We start from the raw sequence: 23,637 nt of genomic DNA, 5'->3' as shown, positions 1-23,637 counted from the left end.
AGGAAAGTGAGTTTCGTTAATTAAATCATGTTAAGTTATTTTTTGAAGTTTATTTTTTGAGGTGGCTTAGCGTCAAGACAAAAGAATGAGCAGGACATGTTTAAGTAAATATATTAATACTCTTTATTTAACACACACACTCATGTTTGTGTACAGTTCAATAATAAAATGTGTAACTGAGTGCTTTTTGGTGCCTGATCTGCCTCACTGTTGTCAGGTATGTGTTTGATTTGAAATTCAAAACAGTCCAGAGAACCAGATCATTAGATACATGTAGGCAGTTGCGTGTGTGTGTTGTGTGTTTCTGTTGTCACATGTTTGTACGTTTGTTGAAGTGTAGGCAAAACTCACAGCTTTACATATGCACTTCTGGACTAAAATAAACAAGATCCACGTGGAGCCCTTTGAGGTGACATACTATTTAAACCCTCCAAAGAACCTGGAGAACAGCGAGTTGTCGTCTCGCATGTCGGAAAATGGATGTTGGCCACCTAAAGAAAAACATGAAGCACATTAGGAGACGCTGGGATTGTTGGACAAGTTGGAATATTTTATTTCTGTGACACTTCAGGTTAGTGAGATGACCTGGTAGGAGTGGTCCAGCCTGATGTTCTGGTCCCTCCAGGCTCCTGGGGCCTCCTGAGCGAGTTATTGTGGTCTCTTCTTTGCCTTGACTGTCACGAACGGTTCGCTTCTCTTCTACAGTCTGAGGAACAAGAAAAAAACAAACCAATAAAGGATTTATTGCGGCCTTTGAGCCATTATTGCCTGTTAAAGCACAGGAATAAACATTGTCCATTATGACTCTCACAAAACACAGTTTCTCTCACCCCATCCGGCTTCACCACCTTTGTGACAGTGACCGACTGGAAGAACGATCGAATTCCGGGTTGGTTTGGAATCTGACCAGCGGCTGGCGTCAGAATCTGATCCAGGCCTCCTGAGGAGACGGCAGAGTCCAGATCTGTAAAGAAGAAATACAGAGAAAAAAAGAAAGTAAGTAATTAAGAACAAACAAACAAACAAACAAAACAACCAAAGGAAACGTACCTCCGTCCTCCTTGCGCTCCTCGCCTGGACTCTGTGGCCCTCTTCTCCAAACGTCATTAAACTGTTAGAACGAGTGGAATAGTTGATGAGTTTTTTTGTTGGTTTTCTTTTTGGGAACTACATCTTCATTCTAAAAACATTGCAGCTGTGGGTCCCATAACAGATTTAGCTATGGACAATAAATTCTGATTTCAGCTTATTTGTTTTGATGTCACTGTTGTTGCCGTTTCACTGGCAACAGGAGAGAGTAGGCTTTGGTGTAGACTGGCTATTTGTGAAGCATTGCACACAGGCACTGGTGGCAGCTAGAGCAGGGGGGGGGGTGTCCTGATGCCACTGAAGTCACAGACAGCCTGTTGCAGAGCTCGTGCTGAGCCAATGCCGGTGTGCGTTATGCTACAGGCTGCAGATGTTGCAAGATACAATTAAAGCAGTGAAAAGCAGACACGCATGCCTGGACATTCTTCTTCTGGTCCAAGTGTGGAACACAGCATTTATTCTGTGGCGCAAGCTTCCTCTCTCCGTCACTCAGAACCAAGGACCAAACTTACCATGAACACATCTACACAGCTAAACTCTGACCGCGTCATCATTATGATGTATACCTTTGAAAAAGGAGTCCAGCTGTGGGAAGGCGAGCCAGGAAAATTTGGCAACTCTTCACAATCAGACCTGGGCGCACTTGGTGGACCCACTTGCTGTCTTTGCTGCTCGCCAGGAAGCTTGAGCATGAAGTCCCTCAGCGGGTTCCCACTGGACCCACCTGGGATTCTGTCCACCCTGTCCTGTGGCGGCGGCAGCGTGGGGACACCTAGCAGATAAGGAACACATGCAGACTGGAGTTGACGATTCAGCAACGAAGCAGAAGTAGAAGCAGTAGCAGTGAAATACCAGGGAGAGGATTAGAGGTCAATACCAAAGTGTCCTGGCTCTGACCGTCCTTCCCATCCGCCCAGCTGGGAGAAGATCTCCTCCATCTCTCGGAGGACGTGTCCGAACGCTTGAGGTTCCTGGAGCCTCATCCCGTCGGGACCAAAGCTGAAGCCGAACCTCCAGGCACTGTCGAAGGGGTCTTGTCGGTCCCCTGCACCGTAGAAATACCCATCCTCCTCCTCATCGTCGTCGTCTTCATCGTGGGTCATTGCATCGAAGAAGGGGTCCCTGTCACGTCAAGGAGCACGAGCCCAAGTTCAACCTGATGTTTGTCCGTCACGTTAATCACATTCAACTCAATCGTATTACTCCCGAGGCAAAACGTAGTACAAACAGTAACCGGAACCATGCTGAGGAGGAACCCCTGGGGTCATCTTGGCAGAGGAACACTGGGAACCAAACAGCCCACAACTTTAGCCAGCTAATGCTAGCTCGCAGCCATCTGCTATCTACTTGACTTTCAGACTATAGTTGAAAAAAACAACAAGCAAACCTACCTTTGGCCAGGATAGTGGCCGCCAGGAACCCCAAAAAATCCGCGAAATAAGTCAAAAAGACTCATTTAATGTCGCATTTAGGGATAAACTAACTAAATCATAACTGAAACTATCACAGTTGTTGACGTAGTTTGCGAGACGCCGGAGACCATCAACACTGTCGTAAAGTAGTCTGTTCCGGCGTGACGCATGCTGTCGTAATACCGTCTTAACCAGTCTTAACCGTAAATACCAAAAACTAAGCGCAGTAAGAAAACTGTCTCGCCTGAACACTTTAACCAGTCTTCCGTCCATATCTACATTAACTTTGATTTCAGAATATTGAGATAGTATGGAGAAATAGTCCAGCAAAACATCAGTTTTAGCCAGAAATTAAGTCTCAGTCTTTGTTGTTTGTAGGGTAAAAGGGTCAAGATGAACTGAAGATAGTGGTGATTTAATGACAATTTCCTTCAGTATGGTGATTTAATGATGCACGACAGCTCCAATGGAATCTTGAAATCTATGAATGAATTTTTAACAAGCAAAATAAGCATTTGGGACACAGCTGAGTCTCTTTTCGAGATGCTGAACGTTTGTTTACAAAACAAAATCTGAAGAGCAGCGTTGAAGCTGGAGTCTGATAGCCATTACTAGGACAAATACTTGAGGTATTATACTGGTCAAAGATTTGTGTAATATTGGCCAGAAGTGAAAGGTGTCAAGCAGACCAGCCTTCAACAACACAAAAATACCTGTGCAATGATGCAAGATGCTATGTTTACAACCCACACGCAAAACAAATGTACACTTTTTTTTTTTTTTTTTTTTTTTAAAGACATTCACATCGAAAATGACGAAAATGTCTTTTTCTGGTTTATTTACTTAATATTTATATATTTTTACAAAATAAAAAAAAAATATATGAAACAAAAGGCTAACAAGTCTGCAAGTATTTGAGAAGGGAAAGGGGAAAAAAACATCGAACAAACAGACTACAGTACTTGTGTTTTTTATATGTACAAGACAAGTTTATCCATTTAAATCTTTTTTTTTTTTTTAAAACGCACAGTACAAAAAGGAAAAAAAGAAATCACTGACAAAAAAGTACAATGCTGTCCATCAGTATTCATTGCTGCAGGTTTCTTTATAATGGGGGACAGGTGGTGGTGGTGGTGGTGGTGGTGGTGGTAGGGGGGGCTGTGAAATGGGAAAAATAAAACACACTGGAAGGCAGACTGGGTGTGTATTGGCCTTGGAAATCATTCTCAACATCTCTTGCAAAACATGACGGAACTTAATGCAACATAATCGCTAATTTATTGGAACAGTTACTGTACAGGTGAGTGGAGATGTGGTGGGGAGAAAAAAAGCCTGTGCAAGTAAAAACAAAAACAAACAAAATAAAGAAAGCACAGTACACAACCCACACCCCCCCCCTTCCCCCCCTTCCCCCTGCAAAGTGTACAAACATGCACGCAGTCACATGACAAACACACCTTTCCTCACAGGCCAAGCCAGTGAGCTTGCTTATATGTCTTTATATATAATATATCTATATTTGGTAAAAAATAAACTCCACAACTCTACCAATTTAGATTTGTTTTCTTCAAACTTAAAATTACGTTTTTAAAAAAAGAGGGGTGGGGGGGGGAAGAGAAGCAATCGAGCAAATTGTGATTGAGTATTTCCATACGTGAAGAGGGGAGCTGACACCAAAACAAAGGAGGTGGGGAGTTAGGGGTGACAAATACAAAACCAGCCTGCAACCCCCCACCTTCACATATTTATTCATTTCTCCCATCAGTGAGGAACAAAAAGAGGGACCATACAGGAAACATTCATTCTTTTAGAAAACAGTTCTATGTTACATACAAGTGAAAAAAAAGAAAAAAAAAAGAGGGGGGGAGTTGGGGACACATACAAATTCCCAAGATTCAACATTTCACCATTAGCTTTCCGACTCCCATCCCTTTCTCGGCCTCCTGTCCCTCCCGCCCACCTCAAGCGTCGTTAGGGCGCTTGCGTTCTCTCGGCACAGCGCCTCCTCTGACCGCAGTAAGAACTGCAGGAGTGCTGGGCCGAGAGACGGGGTGGGAGGGAATCTCTGCAGGAGGAGGAAGGAGTTTACTTTTTTTTTGGCGGAAGGAGTGATAAAGCACCCCCCGCACCACCTTTGTTTCCAGCTTCCTCTTGCCAATGGTGTAGGGGTGGAGCCGTGAAGGGTGGATGTTAGTTGGCCCCCCAGTTGTAGCTGTTGTAAGCCGACTTGTTCATCTGAGACTTCTGCTGAATGGAAGCGTTCTGGCTCCGCTGTCCAGTGCCGCTCTGTTGAAGGAGAGTGACTGGATCAATTTCGGATTGCACCACGGACGCATTTCATTATCATTTTTTGCAGCACCTTGTTAAAGTTGTACGGAAGAGGATTAGGGTCAAAAGAAGAGAAAAAAAATATGTTTTCTTTTTCAAATTTCCAATTTGAGAATAAAGTTGAAATTTTGAGATGAAAGTCGTAATTTCTAGAATAAAGTTGACGTAAAAAAAAGACGAAATTTTGTGAATAAAAACGAAATTTTGCAATTAATGTAAACGTGAAGTAAGTCAAAATGTTGAGAATAAAGTCGAAAGGTTCTGTGCAAAAGTCTAGTGGAGTACTTTGGTTTTGCCAGTTGAACCTTGTGGGATACCCCGTTTTTGACCTAAAACTCAATCTTATATGAAAATCTCCTTCCAGTAATATTTTTCTCTCTTCTTGTGGCCCTAATCCTCTTTCTTTCTGCCTTTTCTAAAGCTTGACTAGTTATTAAATCTGCTGAAAATTTCAGTAGAGGATATCAGACTAGATACATGCAGAATATGTTTCTTGAAGGTAATTATAACAAGAAACATAAAGAAATTAAGGGTGTCAAAGTTAACGCGTTAACTCAACGCCGCTTTATCGCCGCCATTTTTTTTATCGCGCGATTGACGCACACAGTGCTTTTTGAACATTTGGCCGCTGCGTAGATTGTGGAAACGGGAAATGAATTGACTCACAACACACAGTCACACGCTTGCAGCCGGCTTGTAAACCCAACAAAAAAAGAAAAAGACACTGAGCGTAGACTAACATGGATAAGGCGTCAATTGTAAATGGAAAGTTCCACTTCAAAACCCTGCCAGTGATATGCATTTACTGTAACGAGCGCCTCCATTCGGCGCCCATGTTGCCCAATCAATGTAGTAGTTCACACCAGACGCGAACAGGCTCAAAATAAAAACCGAATGACAAATTCGATCATATTTGTATGTTATATTTGTTAGTATATTGTATCAGAGTGCGAGAGAGATTAAACAAATACACACACACAACTGAATGACACAAACCTGTGCATCTTTTGTTTTGTTAGTAGTACTTGTCATTGCTCCAACACGAATAAACATGCTGCATTTGCAGAAAGCAAGTATTTGCCTACTCCCATGTTGATATGATTATAAAAAAAAGAGGAAAAATATCAGTTTACGGTAGATTTAGAGCAGATAAAAAAAGATGCGATTAATTTGCGATTAATCGTGAGTTAACTATGGAAAACCATGTGATTAATCGGATTCGTTTTTTAATCGACTGACAGCTCTAAAAGAAATATATGTTCTGATTACAGAATTAAAAAGAGAAGCCAAACTTTATTTTTTCACGATCATTTCAATGAAACAGATTGGCCAAATGAATTTCATCTGAGGAGTCGAGGGAAGCCTCATGAGTAGATGTTTTACACAAACGCTTCAATAGTAACTCCCACGCTACCTGTGCATCCTGCTGCAGGTGGTGGTGCAGGATCTGAGAGTGGGGTTGTTGGTGCGGTGCCAGGATGTGCATGAAGGGAGCAGGGGCGTAGCCGGCTGCAGCCGGGGGGTTGATGGGTCCTGCGCTCCCCAGGGCCGACGGCAGGCTGAAGGAAGCCGTTGGCGTGCCGGCGTGGAAAGCCTGCTTGTCAAACGACTGCAGACACAAAGCGATTCAGGACGATGGGATCAGCATAAACCTGGATTGTCAGTAATACTACTACTACTACTACTACTACTAATAATAATAATAATAATAATGATGATTAAAAAAAAATGTGTGTAATGGAGAAAACAATGCAATTACCTGTGTCTTTGTGTAAACAGACCCTGAAATATCTGGCACTCCTGTGTTGCTTGATGTTACAGAGACCCCTGCTGAGATAGAGCAGACAGGATGCGAGGTCAGCTAGCACCAAAAGAAATTCCAGACGCCAACTCCTCGGTCAGCGCAGCAAGTTTTAGGAAAATCCCTTTCAAATGTTCCATTTGTTTGTGGGGAGGCAGGGGAACAAACAAACAAATAAAAATCAGGAGAAGAAAAAAATATTACTTGATGATCAGTCTAAAAGACATTTGTTCAAATCTGGTAGTGAAGACAGCTTTGTTGGAAAAAGGCCCAGAGGTTAAGCATTTTTTTTCCTTCAAAAACTACAGTTTAGAAGCACAAAATAAGACATTCTTTTACAAGGACTTCAAAATAAAAAAATGCTCTGTTGAATATACCCAACAATGTAGCCAAGACTGGGAGAACATTGCTCGTTATGATTACACACTGAATTGAGTTCAGGTACGTTTCTAGTCACAGCAACGCAGAAAAAAGGCAGTGACAACTGTCTGGACTGGGGAGGGAGGACGGAAAATCTTCACAATCCTTAAAAAAAAACAAACAAACAAGAGAACAAAAGAAAAAAAAATCTGCTCAATTTACTCCTTTTATTTTTGCCTGGTGACTGTCAGGAGGCTGCAGCTGGAGAACACTGACTGAGGTCTCTGGTTAGTAGCTGTTGTGCACAACAAGCCTTGGCAAAACATGAAGCATCCATGAATGCATCTGTCGCTGTGATTTCTGGTCGTATGGTTGAACGGTGACGATGAAGATGACCGTGCGGGGGACACACCTGCCGGTGATAACGTACAGTCAACACCCCGTTGATACGCTCCCTCCCATCACATTCACACCACAAGTGACACACCTGAAAGAAATAAATGTGGAGCGAGTGCGCGATCCAAGCGTCAACGCGGTTCCAATGTCATTTACCGCAAGGGCAGCGAAGCCGGCACGCGACAGCAGCGACAAGGTAAGCGAGGAAGAGAGGAGAGAAGAAAAAGAGAGGGCGGAGCCTTCATTCACAGGAACTCATCCGTTACTGGCAGCCACAGCTCCTGTGACCTGCCGCACCGTGGGTCTGTGAAACCTGACAACTCAACTCCAGAAATGTACGAGAGGTGGGAGGAGGAGAAGGAGGAGGAGGGGGTAAAAATCAAATGGATGGCGAGTCGCCCCGGAAGAGAGCAGGGGATAGAGGGGGACAGTGGGGGACAGAGGGCGGAAGACGGGCTTGTCAGAGGTGCAGGCTGCAGAGAATGTGGCGTGCCGGGTCTCCCCGCGGGAGCCAGAAGAGGAGAGGATGGTCGGTGACACGAGGAGGAAGACGGGAGGGACCGGGTCCCCACCGCCACCTTTTTCTCCACGTATATATAAAGATTGATTTTAGAATCCCTTTGTTTTTTCTTTCTCAATTTGGCATGTGGTGTCACTCACCGACTCCAGGCCCGCTGACAGAGCTGGCTGGCTTGTTTTGTGCAGAAGCAGCGGCGGCGGCCACAGCAGTGCCGTATCCGCCCTTACAGAAATCCCCACTCCCCGAAGCCTGGCCCACATCCTCATAGCCTGCAACAGTCAGACACACAGCCGCAGCCCACAGCGTTAGACACACCAGGCGGGGGGAGGGAGCTGGGGTTGGGGGGGCGTGGCGGCAGACCTGCGTCAGCTAGCGTTTGCAAAATGAGTCGCGGCCACACGGACACGTTTCTTTGGACAATGCAAGGCAAAGGGCCGAGTTGTCTGGGAGACTTTTGCCTTTGGGAGGAAAACTGATTGGATCGTATGCTAGTTTGACATTACCTGCATTGGCACCCGAGTGGCAGAGGCGCCACAGCAAGGTTGGAATTAACGCCAATGTCGTTTGCAAGCACTATTTGACCCAAGTCTGAGGGGAGGGGGGGAAGGGGGGGGGGGGGGCGGCGAGGACAGTGAATCGGGTGACGGCAGAAAGCAGCAGATGGTGCAGCTTAAAACAAAAAAAGGTTGTTGAACGCGTGCCCACCAAGAGTGAATGTGAAGTGATGAATTCAAATGAATTAAAAATAGTTATTAAAATAACACCAACAGCGTAGAGACCAGAAGCCACCAGGAGGGGGAAAACAAAATCTTTGAAGATGTTGGACTGTCTCGGAGTCAACAATATGAGGCTGATGAAGGTGTGACGTGTTTGTGATGCGTGTGCAGAAGAAGTGGCGGAAGGTGAAGAAGCCTCCAGGCAAAACTGACATCTCTGAAATGAGCAAAGCAAGCTATGAGAGACAGCAGGAGACCAGGATATGAACCCAGCTACAGAGCCAGCAGCAACAGGCCCAGCCCATCTTCCCTCAACCGTTTAGGATAACCCATCCATTCCTTATATATTCTCATAAAGAAAAAAGAAAGAAAGAAAAAAAAAGGACACACCTTGTCCCTTTATTGAACAAAAACCGCATCAAGACTCAGCAACCCAAACTGTTTTGTAAAAGCATCACGTGCCCTGACACAAGCGTAACAAACCTGTTGACACGAGCATCGTGTTGATGCTTGGAGACGCCGCAGAGGTCAAATAAAATATGTGCTTCATGTCATCAGTTTCAAAAAAACAACAACAAAAACAATCAATGGAAGCTCAGAGTGACAATCACTGCTATTGAATTTTAATGATTGCGGGTGCACGACCTGAGTGAAACCTCTGAGCATGCACTTTCAACACGGCCAGTGTCTCACCAGTGCTGTATCCATGGGAACCATAACCACTAGCCTGCTGGAAGGGTGCAGCTGAAGCGTTGACGCCGACATTCACGCTGTGCTGCTTGGTCGAGGTAGGAGCCACCTGGAAACAAAGAGAACACAAATCAACTCCATAGTGAATAAAGTCCTGCAAACAGCAACAAATGCATAGTAACTAAACCAGGGGTGGGCAAACTTTTTGACCGGTGGGCCGCAATGGGTTCTAAAATGTGACAGAGGGGCCAGCGCAGCAGCAGGTGGATGGAGTGTTTTGGTGACCCACCTCATAGGAGAAACAAATATATCATGGGACAAGTAGAAAACAGGCGCTTTAATGTCAACTAAAAAATGAACAAAAGTAAAGTTCTAACAAAATCAGTGTCTTTGAAGCCCCACGGTATTTAGCTCTTTTTTGAATTGACCCTTAAAAAACTGAAGAAAATGGATGGAATACAGCTATTTTATGACTTAGTATTAATATCAATTCTTCAAGTTCGACGGGACGGATTAAAAACTTAAAGGTGCAACGTGCATATGGCCCCCTGGACATAGTTTGCCCACACCTGAACTAAACAAACAACTTATTTAATTAAGCTCCATATTAGCTGTATGTCTGTTAAATGTTAATAATGCTAGGGCTGCAACTGACAATTATTTTTGTTGTCAACTAATCTAGGATTATTTTTCTGATTAGTCACGATTATCTTCTTTATCTTCTCCACCTATTTTGGACCTCTGTTTAACCTGACTCGCTTCAAGCTTCACACCTGTGTTATACTGTTGCACTCTGACAGCATATGTTTTTAAACAAATATATATCAAAAATAACGACGCACAATTCATTTATCTGTGACATAGTTGCAATATTTTTCAATGTAAAATACCATAGGTATACTAATTCACTTTGAAGGTCAGAACTTTGAAATGACACACTCGATGAGTCATAGGTGAAAGAGTGATACAATTCAGTATAAACGGCAGCATTGACAGGGGCTGTGATTCACTAATGACTGCCATAAAGTAGCATTTACCTAAGTGAACTATCGTTCCGTGATTCTTCGATGTGCGTTACATTCCCCGAAATGTGTTCCAGCTTGTGTTTCACTGTTTCTGGGTGTCTGTCCTCAACGTTATTTGTGAGCTCCTCTCTGCAGTGTGTGATGACACAGCGACGCCAGGGTGTCAGCGTTTAAGGTGCTACCGTATCGCTGTAGTGTTACCATGGAATGCTAGGTGAGCTTCAGAGAGTTTGCACCCAACGTGTTTCGCTGCTTCATTTGCTTCATTTTCTAGAAACTTTGGGTCGGACTCAAGCCTTTTCAAGTAACAGCAATTCTTCTTCTCTGCTTTTGCGGGATGTCAACAACGAACGACACCACCTTTGGCACTCAGTACTGCACTGCAGGTACAAATGACAAATGAGCACGTAGCAGCCAGAGTGTGATGTCATCATTCAGCAATTTATAATAACAATATCACGACACGTCGACGCATACATTTTCTTTGCATTGACGAGTTTATGTTGCCGACGTATCGCTGGAGCCCTAAATAATACCATTAAAGTAAAAGTATGCGTAATATAAGACAAAAAAACCCCAAAAAACGTACAAACACACACAAAAAAACGCTGAATTAAATGAAATCAAAAAGGTGATGTAACAGAACCAATATTTTTCTTCTTACTGGAAACACAGCAGGTCCATACTGGAACGTATTGGGCAGGCCCGGCATCCCAGTGTAGTACGGCAGACTGGTGTAGCTGTAGCCCGGGGGCAGCGCAGGGTTGAGGAAGGGCTGCTGTGTGGTGTGATGCGTTTGGGTTTGGTTCTGTTGCGTCTGCGCTAGAGTGGTGGCTGGAGCCGGGGACGACGCGTCCCCTCGACCAAACTTTGATAAGTCACCTGCACGCACGGGGAATTTGGAGACGATGAGAGAGAGCTTGAAATGTGTGAGAGTTAGGATGAGAAAGGCAGAGGCTTGGCAGCCGGTTGGAGGTCTCACCAGAGTAAGGGTTGCTCGTCAGGCTGCCGTCTCTGCCGGTCAGTGCTGTTTGGGGAGCTGCGAAAGGGATGCTGTAATAATCCTGGAAGAGGGACAGAGCAGTTTCTTAATGCAGGCCACAAAATACAGAGAGGTGGAGTCTGTTAGTCTGAGAGCAGCCGAAGCTAAACTCACCAGCGGTATCCTTGTCTGCAGCATCTGTAGGTCGTCGTAGCCGTACACCTGAGGCTGGGGGGGAACACAGAGTGTGTCAGAAACTCACGTTAATGTCTCAGTGTTCAAAATGAGCCGAGCCTGGACCTACAGGGTAGGCATGCAGTAGTCCAGGAGCCATGATGTATGGGTTTGGTAGCAGAGGGGGCACTCCGGGTGGCAGGTTTGGAGGCGCTTTCCCTGTGAACACGCACAGGTAAAAACACTTTATGCAGTGAGGTTGTTCCCTTGTGGGGAAATACAAATGTCAAACAATTTATATACGTGCACCCTCGCTCCATTGTTGTACAGCAAGGCTAAAAAAAACAAAACAACAACAACAATACACTGCTATTATTAACAATATTGGCTAAATCACGCAGACATGTCTGCATGATGCAACACAAAACTGCTACACAAGTAGTTCAAGTACCACAAAATTTCAGTGCTTATGCGCTTTGCCAGTGTAATAAATCATATTAGTTAAAAAAAAATACTTGACCAATATAGACAGATTAGCTTCCCTCCATGCAATTTTCCCAAAACATCAGCAAGAAAACACAGTTTCAGTCAAATTATATCCAATTCCCTGTTATTCCAGGTTAAAGAAAAATTCCTTTTTAATTGACTGATTTCGCAATTCTGTGACTTCCACTAGAAATCACAGTGCCCCACTGTTGGTATAGCGACTGGTCTGGTAAAGAAGTCGGAGCTAAAAGCTCAACAACACACTTTCCCGTTGTGCAATTATCTCTTGCATCAGCCTCTGTGTCAGAAATAACAAGGAATAGAAAAATGTAGTCACCTTGTCAGGAAACTAGAGAGCACCTTACTGACTAACAATTACAAGGAACCAAAGCTTTTCTAGATTCCAGAAATGTCAGTATTCAATACCTGAGGATGCTGCAGAGCCGCGCGTGGATGAGGAAGAAGCCGACGAAGGGATGGCCGAGCCCAATGTCGACACCAACATGGTGGCAGCTGCTACGGCCGGGGCGCCCATGGAGGAATTATTGAGGCCCATGGCCAGGCTGCTGACGGGGCCGAGGCCGGAGCTGGCGGACCCGGTGGCGGAGCCCAACGAGGAAGTCTGAGTGGCCCCCAGCGACACCTGCGCTGCAGCGGCGGCCGAGGAGGAAGAGGAGGGGCCCGAAGACGACGCAACGGCCGAGACAGAGGGAGGGAACGCGGAGGAGTGCAGGCTCGAGTCTCCGTCCACGCCGGGGTGCTGCAGAGACAGAAATGATAGGAGGGGAAAAAAAACACATGCTTATGGTTCCGTAGACAACTTTTCCGTGACAGTCGCTGCATTTCCATTACCTCTAGAATTGCGCAAAACCTAAATATCGCAATAAAAAACTGGTCATGGAAACACCTAAACTTTGAAACACCTCTCAAACATTGCTCCAAGGTTTTGACGCTCTCGTGAGGTGGTTTTTCAGACGTATCCACATAGAGGTTTATCACTAAAGTGTCATGGAAACACTTTCTCTGCATTTACTCGTCACCGGACATGACATACAGGGTCAGATGACCAGTTCACTTCAAGTGAAAATGTCACGTTACGTTTGGACGGAGGATTTACAAGTAATCAAAGGGAAAAATATAACAACCATTCCTGACAGCAAACAAAAGCAAATGTAATTCTCGAAATTCTTGCGGGACGAAACTTTACGAGAATTACGGCTTATGCGCCTCACAACATTCAACGACTGCAAATTGGAATTGTACTTTGTCGAAATTTTAGAAATATCACTTTTTTTTTTGTCAAAAAACTATAATGGAAACGCAGCTAGTAAATGATGGAGGCACTGGCGAGGTAAGAGGATATTTGAAAATGACGTTTACAATGTGTCCCCTGTAGGCAAGCACATAAGACCCCATGAACATGTTTGAATGCATCTTTAATACATTTAGCATGTCGAGCTTTTAGTAGAAGGTAAATAACTTACTAGTAGACTAGAGTTTGATGACCTGACTGATGATGACACAAGGCTGTTCTGTTGTGATGGGTGAGAACTGGAGAAAAGAAAAAAAAAAAAAGACATTGGTTCATATGAACATATTTTGTGGGACATTGGCAATAGAACTTGACAACAGCCTCTCACTTGTCAACTACTGGCATTCATGTTTTCCCCAGAAACTCACTTGTTGTGCTGAGGAGGCGGGATGCTGTTTGAGGGGAGGTCCTCGCTGTGCCCGAGGGCACTCAGGGACGTCTGGTTGGGCGAAGTCAGCATGGAGGCGGGGCTGTCCGTCAAAGTGCCCATACTTGAGACTTGAGTCTGCGAGACCGAGTCGGGGACCGGCTTCACCGATACTGCAGAGCCTGCTGCAGCTGGGGCGACACGATGAGACGGTCTGAACAAACGCACATGCTGTACCATTCCAACAACGCTTTCTAAACAGCTGAAAAAAGAAAAGGAAAAGATGATGCTGTCAAACAGCGGCTCACCTTCAAGAGATTGTGTCCCTTGTATCGAACTGAAGCCATTCTGTAAAAATGAACAGTCAGGGTGAGCTCACAGGTTTCTATGGAAACAGGCTCTTGATAACAAGTTCAACGGTGTAGGGCTTGGAAAAAAAAAGAAAGAAAAAAAGTGTTTTGTATGACATGAATTTTAAGTGCAGGTGAAACCAGTGCTGCATTGGAATGATCAGAGCCTTCTGAAACAACGTTGTTTAATTTAGTGTGGCGATGAACGCCAGTGAAATCATGTCCACCCAAAAACAGGACCTCCAAATCTCACAGAGCCCGAAGCTGTTCTCAAAAAAATAAAGTGCTGTTTTCAACACATTTATCAACTTAATGGGGTCTAAATGTTTTCTCAGTTGGTAAATGACGCACCCACAAGGACGTGTTCTGATCGCACGCTACACTTTTGCCCTCGCTATTCACAAGTGCTGTTTGCTCTTACCTTGGCCTGTACGTCCTTCTGAGGGGACGAGGAGACTGACGGAGGGTAGCGTCGCGTCTGGGTGGGCCTCTGATCGTAAAGGTCCATTTGGCTGGAGATGGAGAGAGCAGAGTTGAAGAGAGCGGCAGCTGACTCGCTGCAAGTTGTAACCATGTTGAAAGCACAAATTTGTATTCCAACAAACAGTCGTTCTCGTGCATCGTGAACTGCGCCGACTGCCAGTGGTGACCAAAAAACAAACCTTTATGATGTACTAAATATGAGGTGGTTAAAAAAGGTAGTTTTGTTTCAAAGAAGCCCACCCACCCCCCAAAAAAACAAAAAAACAAAAAACAAACCTGCTGGGGCTTGTGTACAGACTGTTCTGAACTTGGTTGGCTGGCGTGGTGGTGGCGGGGGTGGAATCATACTCTGGCACGACTGGTTCTGACCCAAACTGCAGTGCACCAAATTGGAGGTTGAGGCCCGAGATGTCTGTTGATCCTGGCATCTCGACCGCCATCGCAGGGATCTGAGGAGGATCGACACACAGCACACAGAGGAGACCGGGCAACACCGAATGTCAAAAAAAGAAGAAGCAATTGTCCCAGCAGCTTTACTCGGGATGCGATTAATATTTCATGGTTACTTTTGTTGTAATCGACGTCCTCTTCTTCTGCTGTTTGAGTTTGTGCTGCTGCAAAGGCAACGGGCTCTGGGCGTCCGAGGAACTCGGGGACATTTGCTGGCCTAGAGAAGAAACTGTGACCATTTTGGGGAGGGATGAGGCAGGAGGGGGCACGGCGTGGGGCAAGGATGTGGTCAGCTGGGGGAGGGAGGTGGACGAGGAGACGCTGGAGGAAGGGGGCAGGCCTTTGTCCTGCAAGAAAACGTCCAACATGGACGAGGTTGAGGTGGCGGACTGGTAGGGCTGCCGCTTCGTAAAGGGTGTGTGGACCGCTGAGTCGGGCTGACTCTTCATATCTACGGGGGGAAAAATATGTGCCTATTATTTTGAACAACACATGAGATTGACCTAATTAATGACAGAGTGTGTTGCCTCACCATATTGTCCCAGCGATGTGGCTCCAGTGTCCCAGGATGAAGGCGCTGTGTTGGGAGGTCCACTCTGAGAGTGCTGGGCAGCTAACTGCGCCAGCGCCTGGGCAGTTTTGTACTGCTCCAGGAACTGGGATCCGGTGGTGCCTGTGCTCACTCCTTTAGGCTCTCCTACATCCCCGAAACCCTTGTTCAGCATGCTGACCTGCAGTATCGGCACATGATGAGACAATGTTGTTGCTATGAAAAAAAAAAGAAACATTTGTTTGGGATTGCTAAAAACACACAGTCCACCACCTTCACTCCATTCTGGATGTAGACAGTTTGGTGCAAACTATTATTTAAGCCTAGCAGCAGTAGACACACAGCAACAGAGAAGCGCTTCTCTGGTGAGTCTCACCATGCTGTGCTGGGTGTAAGGGGTGCTGGGTGATGTTTGGGAAAGTGGCACTCCTTGCTTGGAGTTGCTGAAAACCAGTGACTGGGACAAGGAGGAGGGCTGGGCTGCCTCCATGGGGGGGTTCTCAGTCTCAGAGGAGGAGGGGGGCGTCTTACCCAGGAGAACTGCAATGTCAATCCTGTAGTGAGACGTGAAGAGACGACATTTAAAATCCACCTTCAGTTTCACAATGGCGGCAAAGGCATCTGAAACTATTCCTGTCGATGAAGGAATCTAAATATGTCATTCATGTGCAAATGGATTTCATTATAGTAATAAAATCCAATGCCGTTTTCATGAGTCTTAATAAGTAAAATAAAAGAAAGAACATGTTAGGTGTGAATCACATCCTGGCTATGTGCATAAAAACGAGCCGATGTAATTCTCTCTTTAAACCAGGTCAAGAAGAAAACAATTTTCTGGGAAGCATCGTCCAGGCGAATAAAATGCATACGTGACCTCTGTCCTTTAGTGATGGTAACATTCTCTTGGGGCAGTGGCATGGATGCCACACTGGAGGCAGTGAATATCTTGGTCTCTGTGAGCTGCAAAGTGCACATGTTTAAAGGATTAGTCCAATTTGGAATAAAAAAAAAAAAAACAGCACAAAATCTGACCGACAAAGGCATATTAAAAAGTGTTTGCTTAAAAACTGATTCTGCTAGTGTTTACTTGGGTGTTACGTATGAAGAGGTACTCACTTCCTCAGCCCAATCCTCTGTGCCCCACTCCTCTTGAGCAGTCCTCCACACACCTGCAGGTTAAAGAAGTCCAGTGTTTGGTGAGGCACAAACAGGAGCTTCAAACAGAATACAGAATGCAAAAAAACAACAACAAACCAAAAGGTAAAAAGCATTTTTACCAGGAGAAGACTCAAACTTTGCAGGGTAATTTGTTCCCTCTCCAGGCGAGTATTCCAACCCTGAAGTGGAGAAGTGGAACGTTAAGAAAGATTGATAATGCTTAATTAATTGCCATTAAATGATCATAACATATTTAAACAATGTGCAAGGGGCAGAAGTGCACGGCATGGTTAGTTCAGATGAAAGGCACAGAATTCGAAAGAAAAGTGAACCTTTGTTGCACTCTGACCCAAGAATTGCCTTTGGATGCTACACATGCTTCCCTCAACCGGTTGGACATTAACCAGATGCTTGACTGATAAGATCTGTTGCTTTTAAACAGCAGGGGCAACTTTAACAAATCCACTCACTGGTTCCCTCCTCCAGTTCCGAGCTTCCTGTGTTGTTCCAGGTGCTGCCCCCTCCATAGTTCTCTTCTGTCTGGGCCGGCTCCGCGTAGTCAGCAGGGTTGAACGTTCTAAGTAACAGAAAGCGAAAGGAGGGCTGAGTGGCAAGCTCACAAACAGCTGGAGCTGCTCGGGTGCACTTAGGCAGAAATCTGCAGTTTATTTTGCTACTTAAAAGACATTAAGCCGAGGTAGGATCCCTATTGAAGAGCATCAGACCGGTGGCGATGCCTGCATGCTGTCCGAGTAAATCTGCACCACATTATCATTATGTCGTTTTAATAGACTGACTGGGGAGGACTGCAGGAGAAGGACAGGAAGAGGAAATGATACCGGACCCAAGTGAGCACATTAGCATCTCTGAGGAGTTTGCAGTCAAACCACAGGGGGAAATAAATAAAAGTTTACCATAAACACGCTTGGAGGTTGAGACAACTTCCATAAAACTGCTTAGCAAGATGAAGAACTACAAAATGACAACTGAATCAAGCCACACACTGTCCCCAATCAGTCAAACATTATTTTGGTGCAAATCTAAGGGAGTGTATCGTACAACTCCATCATGTCTTAACTGCAGTGTTTGTGATCTGTGCCAATTATCAATCTGGCTTTTCTGTTAAAACACAATTACAAAGAAATCACAGTGAATAAAAAAGCAAGCAGGCAAATAAATGAATTAATGAATATATAAAAGAAATAATTGAGGATAACAAATAGAGAGCTGTACTTTATCTTTAGTTCACTGTGAATAATGGCTAAGCAGAACAACTTTAACCTCATGGGCCATTCCCGCTAGAAACACAGTTGCAAGTCACTCAAGAATGCAAGGCCATTCACTTTCTGTGTGTTAACAGTAGCCAGACACTCAGCCCATGAACCTCAGGTTGCCACACGAAACGATACAGTACCAGCAGGCAAGGGTGGTGCATAAGGGAAAAACTGCAAAATCCAAAACAGTATCACTTTCACAGATGCATTTATACCATTGGAATTTGAACAAGGCAATACAAAAACATCTCAGCACGCAACATGAGCAGCTGCAGGGGAGAGGCCTCCTGAAGTTTGACTGCAAAAACAAATTAACGTGTACGACATAAAAAATATATATTCAATGTCCTTTAAGAAAGCAAAGCAAAGGACTGCATTCCAAAGAAACAGTGCAACACTGAACCATAAAGAGTTCGGCATCACAACCTGAGCAGAGCTGTTTTCTGATCCATAGAGCCTCTACTACATATTCATGACGCCATCTGAGAGACTGTGTGAAGTTCATATTCAACACTTGGGGGGGGGGCTTTGAAAGAGAGAAAATCTATATTCAGGCACATCTTGGGAGGAAGCCAATCAGCCCTCGACCTCGGCAGTTGATAAGCCTCATCAGGTCACACACGCTGCTTCAGCAGACTCAGAAAAGATCTTTTCAAATGCAAGGATACAAGGAGTACCATCACATCACAGTGCTTTCCTTCAGCAAGGATTTATTTCCAACAACCTAAAAAAATGCATACCAAAATTGCACCCAATGCATGACAGCAGAAACAATTCTATATCTCATTATAGTTGTCAAACTAAAAGAGTTCGATAAAGCCCTGCCTCATACTAGTAAACAGTGACAAGTTGATCAATTTTAAATCTAAAAATTCTAAAAAATTTCAGCCAACTTAAAGTGCAAAGATCTTCAGCCAACACGAATCCATCTTCTTTGCCGTACATTTCCTTCCTCCTTTGGATTAAAACTAAACAATAGGCTGGGGTCCTGCTCTCCGGTGCCCATGGAAACAGATAAAAGTGGGACAAAAGGCCTTCTGGTTGAAGGCTGCGCAGGTGTTGTCTTACCCCATGCCCTGTGCCGAAAACCTGCTGCCTCGCCGTCCAGACACTCCTAGGAAGACCAGAAAAACCAACTTCAGGCACATACCATGGCAACAATGCCAACAGTAACAGCAGCAGCAAAAGAGCGCTTTCTAACAGAATAAGAAAAACCCAAACAAAACACCGTCCAAAGCATGTCCATGATTTTGCCAAGGTTCATTAGAAAAACAGTGCAGCCCCTTACCCACAGTTCCTCTTCCTCTGCCTCGCCCCCGTCTGCCTCGCTCTGCCCCTCTTCCAGCAAACCCAGCCTTGGCTCCATCCAAGCCGTTCTCCTGACCTCGAACTTAAATTAAGCACACACAGGAAGTGGCATTAGGTTTTACGTTGCAGACGCCAAAAATACTGTAGATATTTGACATCAAATCATGGTTTGTAAAGCCTGGCTTATCCCTGCCTTTGCACATCTTTGACCGTCTTTTGCACATCTGCCCCTGGTTTGTTGTACATAGATTGATTGGATTTTTTAATTATTTTAAAAAATATATATTTTATTGTCTATCTTGTAACTACTCTATAGTTTAACCACTTTTAACTGTTTATTTTTATTCTTCTATTTTCACTTTTTGTATTGTTTTTTGACTGCTGCAACAGTGTAATTTCCCAAATTTGGGATCAATAAAGTTCAATCTAATCTAATCTAATCATAGTGCTGTAACTAGAGAGAAAATGCTGAGAATGGCTGCGCTGTAAGATGTGGGTTACTTGACACGCTTTTCTGGTAATCTTGTGATCAAAATTGGTAAGTGGGTTGCTTTGATTTAATAAATTATTCTTAAATTCTCTTAGTTGGTACTTAGTTTGTCATCTGCCAGTATACTGTCATTTCAGTCGCCACATACACACCGATGTGCGATTACTAAGAACAAGCCAACACACACCGTCAAATGCATGACGACTACCATCTCAACATTCGAGTGACTTCACCTTGCTTCAGCTTTAGAGGTGAGATATTAGGAGGGCCTTTGGGAGTCTGCATGCTTACTCTAGAACCTTACATACAGAACAACAAGGTAGGCAAAAGAGAGAGCAAAGCCGGCTTAAACACTTACACTCTCGTCCTCTGCTGGCTCCACGGCCCCTGCGTGGAACTCCACCTCTGCGACGTGCTACATCTCTCTCTCCTCCTTTCTCTCGGTTTTCCTTCCCTTCCTCTCCGGTCTCCACCTGGCTGGACTCCTTCTGCCCAGACACACCTTTTTTCTTCCCAACCATTTCCCAAGAGTCCTGAGAGAAAAAAAGAAGACATTTGAATGGAATTACACTACTCAGTTTGGTGATGGACTACTTTGCACAGCGTCGTGAGGATAAAAACATATTAACAAACAACAGTTGCAAGAACACAAACGTGAAGGTCAATAAATGTGTGTGTGGACGCCAACCGTAACAAAACAATAGGACCGACTAAAGAGTAAGTTTTATCATCCCATGAATGTCAATGCTCTCTGGCTAAACTGCACCATGTCAAAAGTTACACTTAATATCAAGGCTTTGATTTAACTATGAAGGCTAAAGCTGGTGTTGCTGAGCCTGGCCCGGTGGGGGTGAAGATAAAAGTAGTTTTTGACCAGACAGTTGTCATTACTTGAAAACTTCACAGCACTTTTTACAATAATGACTTGTTTTACATCTGCATACCGTCTCCTTAGCCCGATAAAACATACGCTCATGTTTACGCCACATCTGACCTGCGCCAGGGGCCATATTGCTGGCCAGTCCAGTACCATATTTATTTAGGCCAGTGTGGCACTGATTTCTCCAGAATCTACCCCCGCAGAGCTAAGCCTACACACAAAGCCAATACTCACAGTGTCTGGGCTACCCTCCAGCAGCACGTTAATGGCTCTGTTGACATCCCCATTGCAGTCGTGCAATGCGATCATAGACTCGTCCTGGTCCTTGCCTGTAATGTCGATAAGCTGTGGAAATGGAAAAAAAAAACAAAAAACAAAGACACAATGGCATGATTTACTGTTTCATTAAAGGACAAGCATAACTTTCAAAATAGAGTGGAACATATTTAAAAATTTCTAATTCTGTAGGTGCATAATGAAATTAAAGGGTTCAAAAAGTGATTTGGTAAACCGGTTATATGACAAGGAAGCGGTGTCTGAGAGCTGGAACTAAACAGTTGTGAAATTCAGATTGACCTGTGTTTATTTTGTACTATTTACCCAACTCTTGCTGTCATAACAAAATATCTTTTCGTAGTAAACAAATGACAGTACACAACGATAAAGAAAACGTGTTAGCTGCAGAACTTGTGTCCTCGCTGATTTTAAACCTCTTAACAGAAGGACAGACTGGGGACCAAAATCCAGCAATCCAGCAATTCCTTCCTAATAAATGAGTCCATACAAATGAGTGTGCCATGAAACACATACTTCTACATATTCCTCCTTTTAACACATTTTCAACAGTGGTATGTAACTCAAACACATCTTTACTCACCTGCTTGACCTTCTCTTCAAAGTCTGCATCGTTGTGGTCTGAAATCATCTGCGCAAGTCGGATCTGCTCTGCGGTGGCCTGATCAGAGGAGGCGGCAGATGTCAAATATGAACACAAGATTGACCGACAGACAAAGAATGCCTGTGCTTGAGGTTGTGCATGCTGGACTGACAGGAGCTGGGTCAATGGTACCTGAGGCCTTTGCTTGTGCTGTGTCTGACTCTGTGTCTGGCCCTGTGTCTGCTCCCAGCTGCCCCGTGCTCGGTTCCCGCCCATGGACGTCATCATTTACAGTATATACAAATAACAGTATTTACAAAGAAATAACACCTAGTAGAAACGAGAGAGGAGGGGGTGGAAAAAACAATGTTAGAGATGCGTGACTGTGACCTACTTATGTCATGTACTGGTCTGCTACACTATAGCACTTCCTCAAACTGCCTGCTAAGGTGTTGGCTAGTAGGGCGAGTGTACAACAGTGTCGTTAGGACACAGACTGCTTTGTTTCCGCGGACGCTCGTAACACGTTGACAGAAGGGTGTTTCTGTTTGTCACTAGTTTGGCCACCCGAAGCTAGTCGTGGCTTTGACCCGGAAAGGAGGAGTGTCATGGTGCCAGTGCACAGTAACACTAACAGGCTTAGTGAGGGACAGCGTTAGCCAACTTATGTATCTCTTCAGAACATTATGCAACACTTTTATCAGAATAGCTCTTGTGGTGTAGAGTTAGCCCATGCTATGAAAAGCAAGTATATTTAACTAAAGCCAGCGTTATAAATGCACTACGGACCGCCAGAAGATACAGACAGGGTACTATTTTGCACTCATGGGTATCGTCTCTTTTCGGCAGCAAACTGTTAACCTTGCTGTCGACATCTTTAATCTTGCTCACGTTATGTAAACCCGTTAGGACTAGCGCACAAACGAGCCATAAGTCAGGGCCCCGCCGGACATAGCCCGTTCCATTCGCCAGCCACATGGCCAAAATGCTAGCCACCTTGCTAATATTTGAGAGGAAAGCATCCGACATTGGGTGTCTCGGTGGGCTTCCGCCTCTCACAGATTTACCTCATGGCGACAACGAGGCTACCCCACAGCCAGCTGCGAGCTAACCAGCTACCTAAATGCCGACAACTTGCTAGCCGACACTAACTTGCAAAGCGGTAGCTGCCTTTAGCTCGGTAGCCAACAAGTTAATAAGCTAATGAACGCCTAGCTTTGAGCACTCAAGCTCCGACCAAACAAACAAACAAAAACGCCCATGTCACTCCACTGCCACTACCTCCAGTTAACCGTTGTGCAATTAGCGATGCCGACTTTGAGAATTCACACGGAAACGCGTTTTCGCATAGGTTACTTGAGAACTGTTAGCAAGTTAGCCACTTTAGCAGAGACGGCTTCACAAACTAATGTAAGCACTAGTGCCCACTGTTGGTGGGCAGAGTGGCCCAGGAGTAACCCGACAGCCGGGTTCTCGACACAGACATCGGCGAGGCTAAAGGTAGGGCCTGCAGGCCGCTGAGATAAAAATAAATAAATAAGTAAATAAACTGGCGATACTGACCAGAAACCGGCTCAAAATGACACACTGCCACACAACCGACCGGCAAGTGGCCTCGTTGTTGACGTTCTAACCGGATGAGGGACGCGATATCGCACCCGAACCCAAAAGTGCTGCTGTTAAATAGGTAAAAATATAGCGAAGCGAGTCGCTCACACTGGAAGCGAGAGACTGAATTTACCTGTTTCTTTTCCACTCTGACACCACGGAGAGCTGCGTCACGTGGTTCACACAGCTCTTCGAGGAAACCGGACCCACGACATGTGATCACGCTCTGAAATACAGTATTCGCTATTAGTTGCATTAAAGCAATCGACTCAGGTCAATGACGAGGCTGTAGAATAAGATTTAAAAAAACAAACAAAAAAAAAAACAACAACAACAACAACAAAAAACACAACCTTTATGGTATTTACATTTGATACTTGTGCATGGTTGGTTACCTTTATTAAAAGAGAAAAGTTACATTACAGTCATCAGGAATCCTTGACACGTTGGACACTGATTGAAGATACCTTGATGTGGGAAAAAAATAAGTTGGAAAACAAATAAATTAGTTGAAAGAATAAAGACACTATTCTTAATTCTTCCACACACAA

General features: G+C 44.6%; 2 protein-coding genes across 4 annotated transcripts; both read right to left on the bottom strand.

The window, feature by feature from the left end:
• Positions 1–99: 99 nt before the first annotated feature.
• On the bottom strand, positions 100–2,648 carry hax1 (HCLS1 associated protein X-1). The gene is made up of 7 exons (XM_076012174.1): positions 2,481–2,648; positions 1,967–2,211; positions 1,656–1,861; positions 1,051–1,111; positions 831–964; positions 586–706; positions 100–491 (listed from the first exon to the last, which is right to left on the bottom strand). Exons 1-7 carry the CDS (start codon positions 2,543–2,545, stop codon positions 418–420), a joined length of 906 nt encoding a protein of 301 aa, XP_075868289.1. The 5' UTR covers positions 2,546–2,648; the 3' UTR covers positions 100–417.
• Positions 2,649–3,455: 807 nt separating this feature from the next.
• Positions 3,456–23,320, bottom strand: ubap2l (ubiquitin associated protein 2-like). 3 transcript variants are annotated; one of them, XM_076012159.1, is made up of 29 exons: positions 23,220–23,320; positions 21,671–21,808; positions 21,479–21,556; positions 20,836–20,946; positions 20,080–20,254; positions 19,212–19,313; positions 18,992–19,037; positions 17,120–17,226; positions 16,769–16,828; positions 16,608–16,660; positions 16,366–16,451; positions 15,868–16,045; positions 15,474–15,672; positions 15,058–15,392; positions 14,768–14,940; positions 14,430–14,520; positions 13,967–14,006; positions 13,660–13,849; positions 13,464–13,530; positions 12,406–12,739; positions 11,624–11,712; positions 11,494–11,547; positions 11,320–11,401; positions 11,002–11,219; positions 9,316–9,421; positions 8,047–8,175; positions 6,589–6,656; positions 6,244–6,438; positions 3,456–4,787 (listed from the first exon to the last, which is right to left on the bottom strand). In XM_076012159.1, the coding sequence occupies exons 2-29, from the start codon at positions 21,764–21,766 to the stop codon at positions 4,692–4,694; spliced, it is 3,558 nt and encodes a 1,185-aa protein (XP_075868274.1). In that variant the 5' UTR covers positions 21,767–21,808; positions 23,220–23,320; the 3' UTR covers positions 3,456–4,691. The 3 variants fall into 3 exon arrangements, with proteins under 3 accessions (XP_075868274.1, XP_075868273.1, XP_075868275.1); XM_076012158.1 differs by lacking the exon at positions 23,220–23,320 and adding an exon at positions 23,042–23,208; XM_076012160.1 differs by lacking the exons at positions 8,047–8,175; positions 23,220–23,320 and adding an exon at positions 23,042–23,208.
• Positions 23,321–23,637: the final 317 nt, after the last annotated feature.

This window comes from Nelusetta ayraudi, unplaced genomic scaffold, assembly GCF_046127955.1.
Source record: "Nelusetta ayraudi isolate G7.1 ecotype Tasmania unplaced genomic scaffold, CSIRO-AGI_Nayr_v1 ptg000135l, whole genome shotgun sequence".
Classification (NCBI taxonomy): Eukaryota; Metazoa; Chordata; class Actinopteri; order Tetraodontiformes; family Monacanthidae; genus Nelusetta; species Nelusetta ayraudi.
The sequence above is the reverse complement of the archived record's forward strand: the minus strand, read 5'-3'. Positions and strand labels throughout refer to the sequence as shown.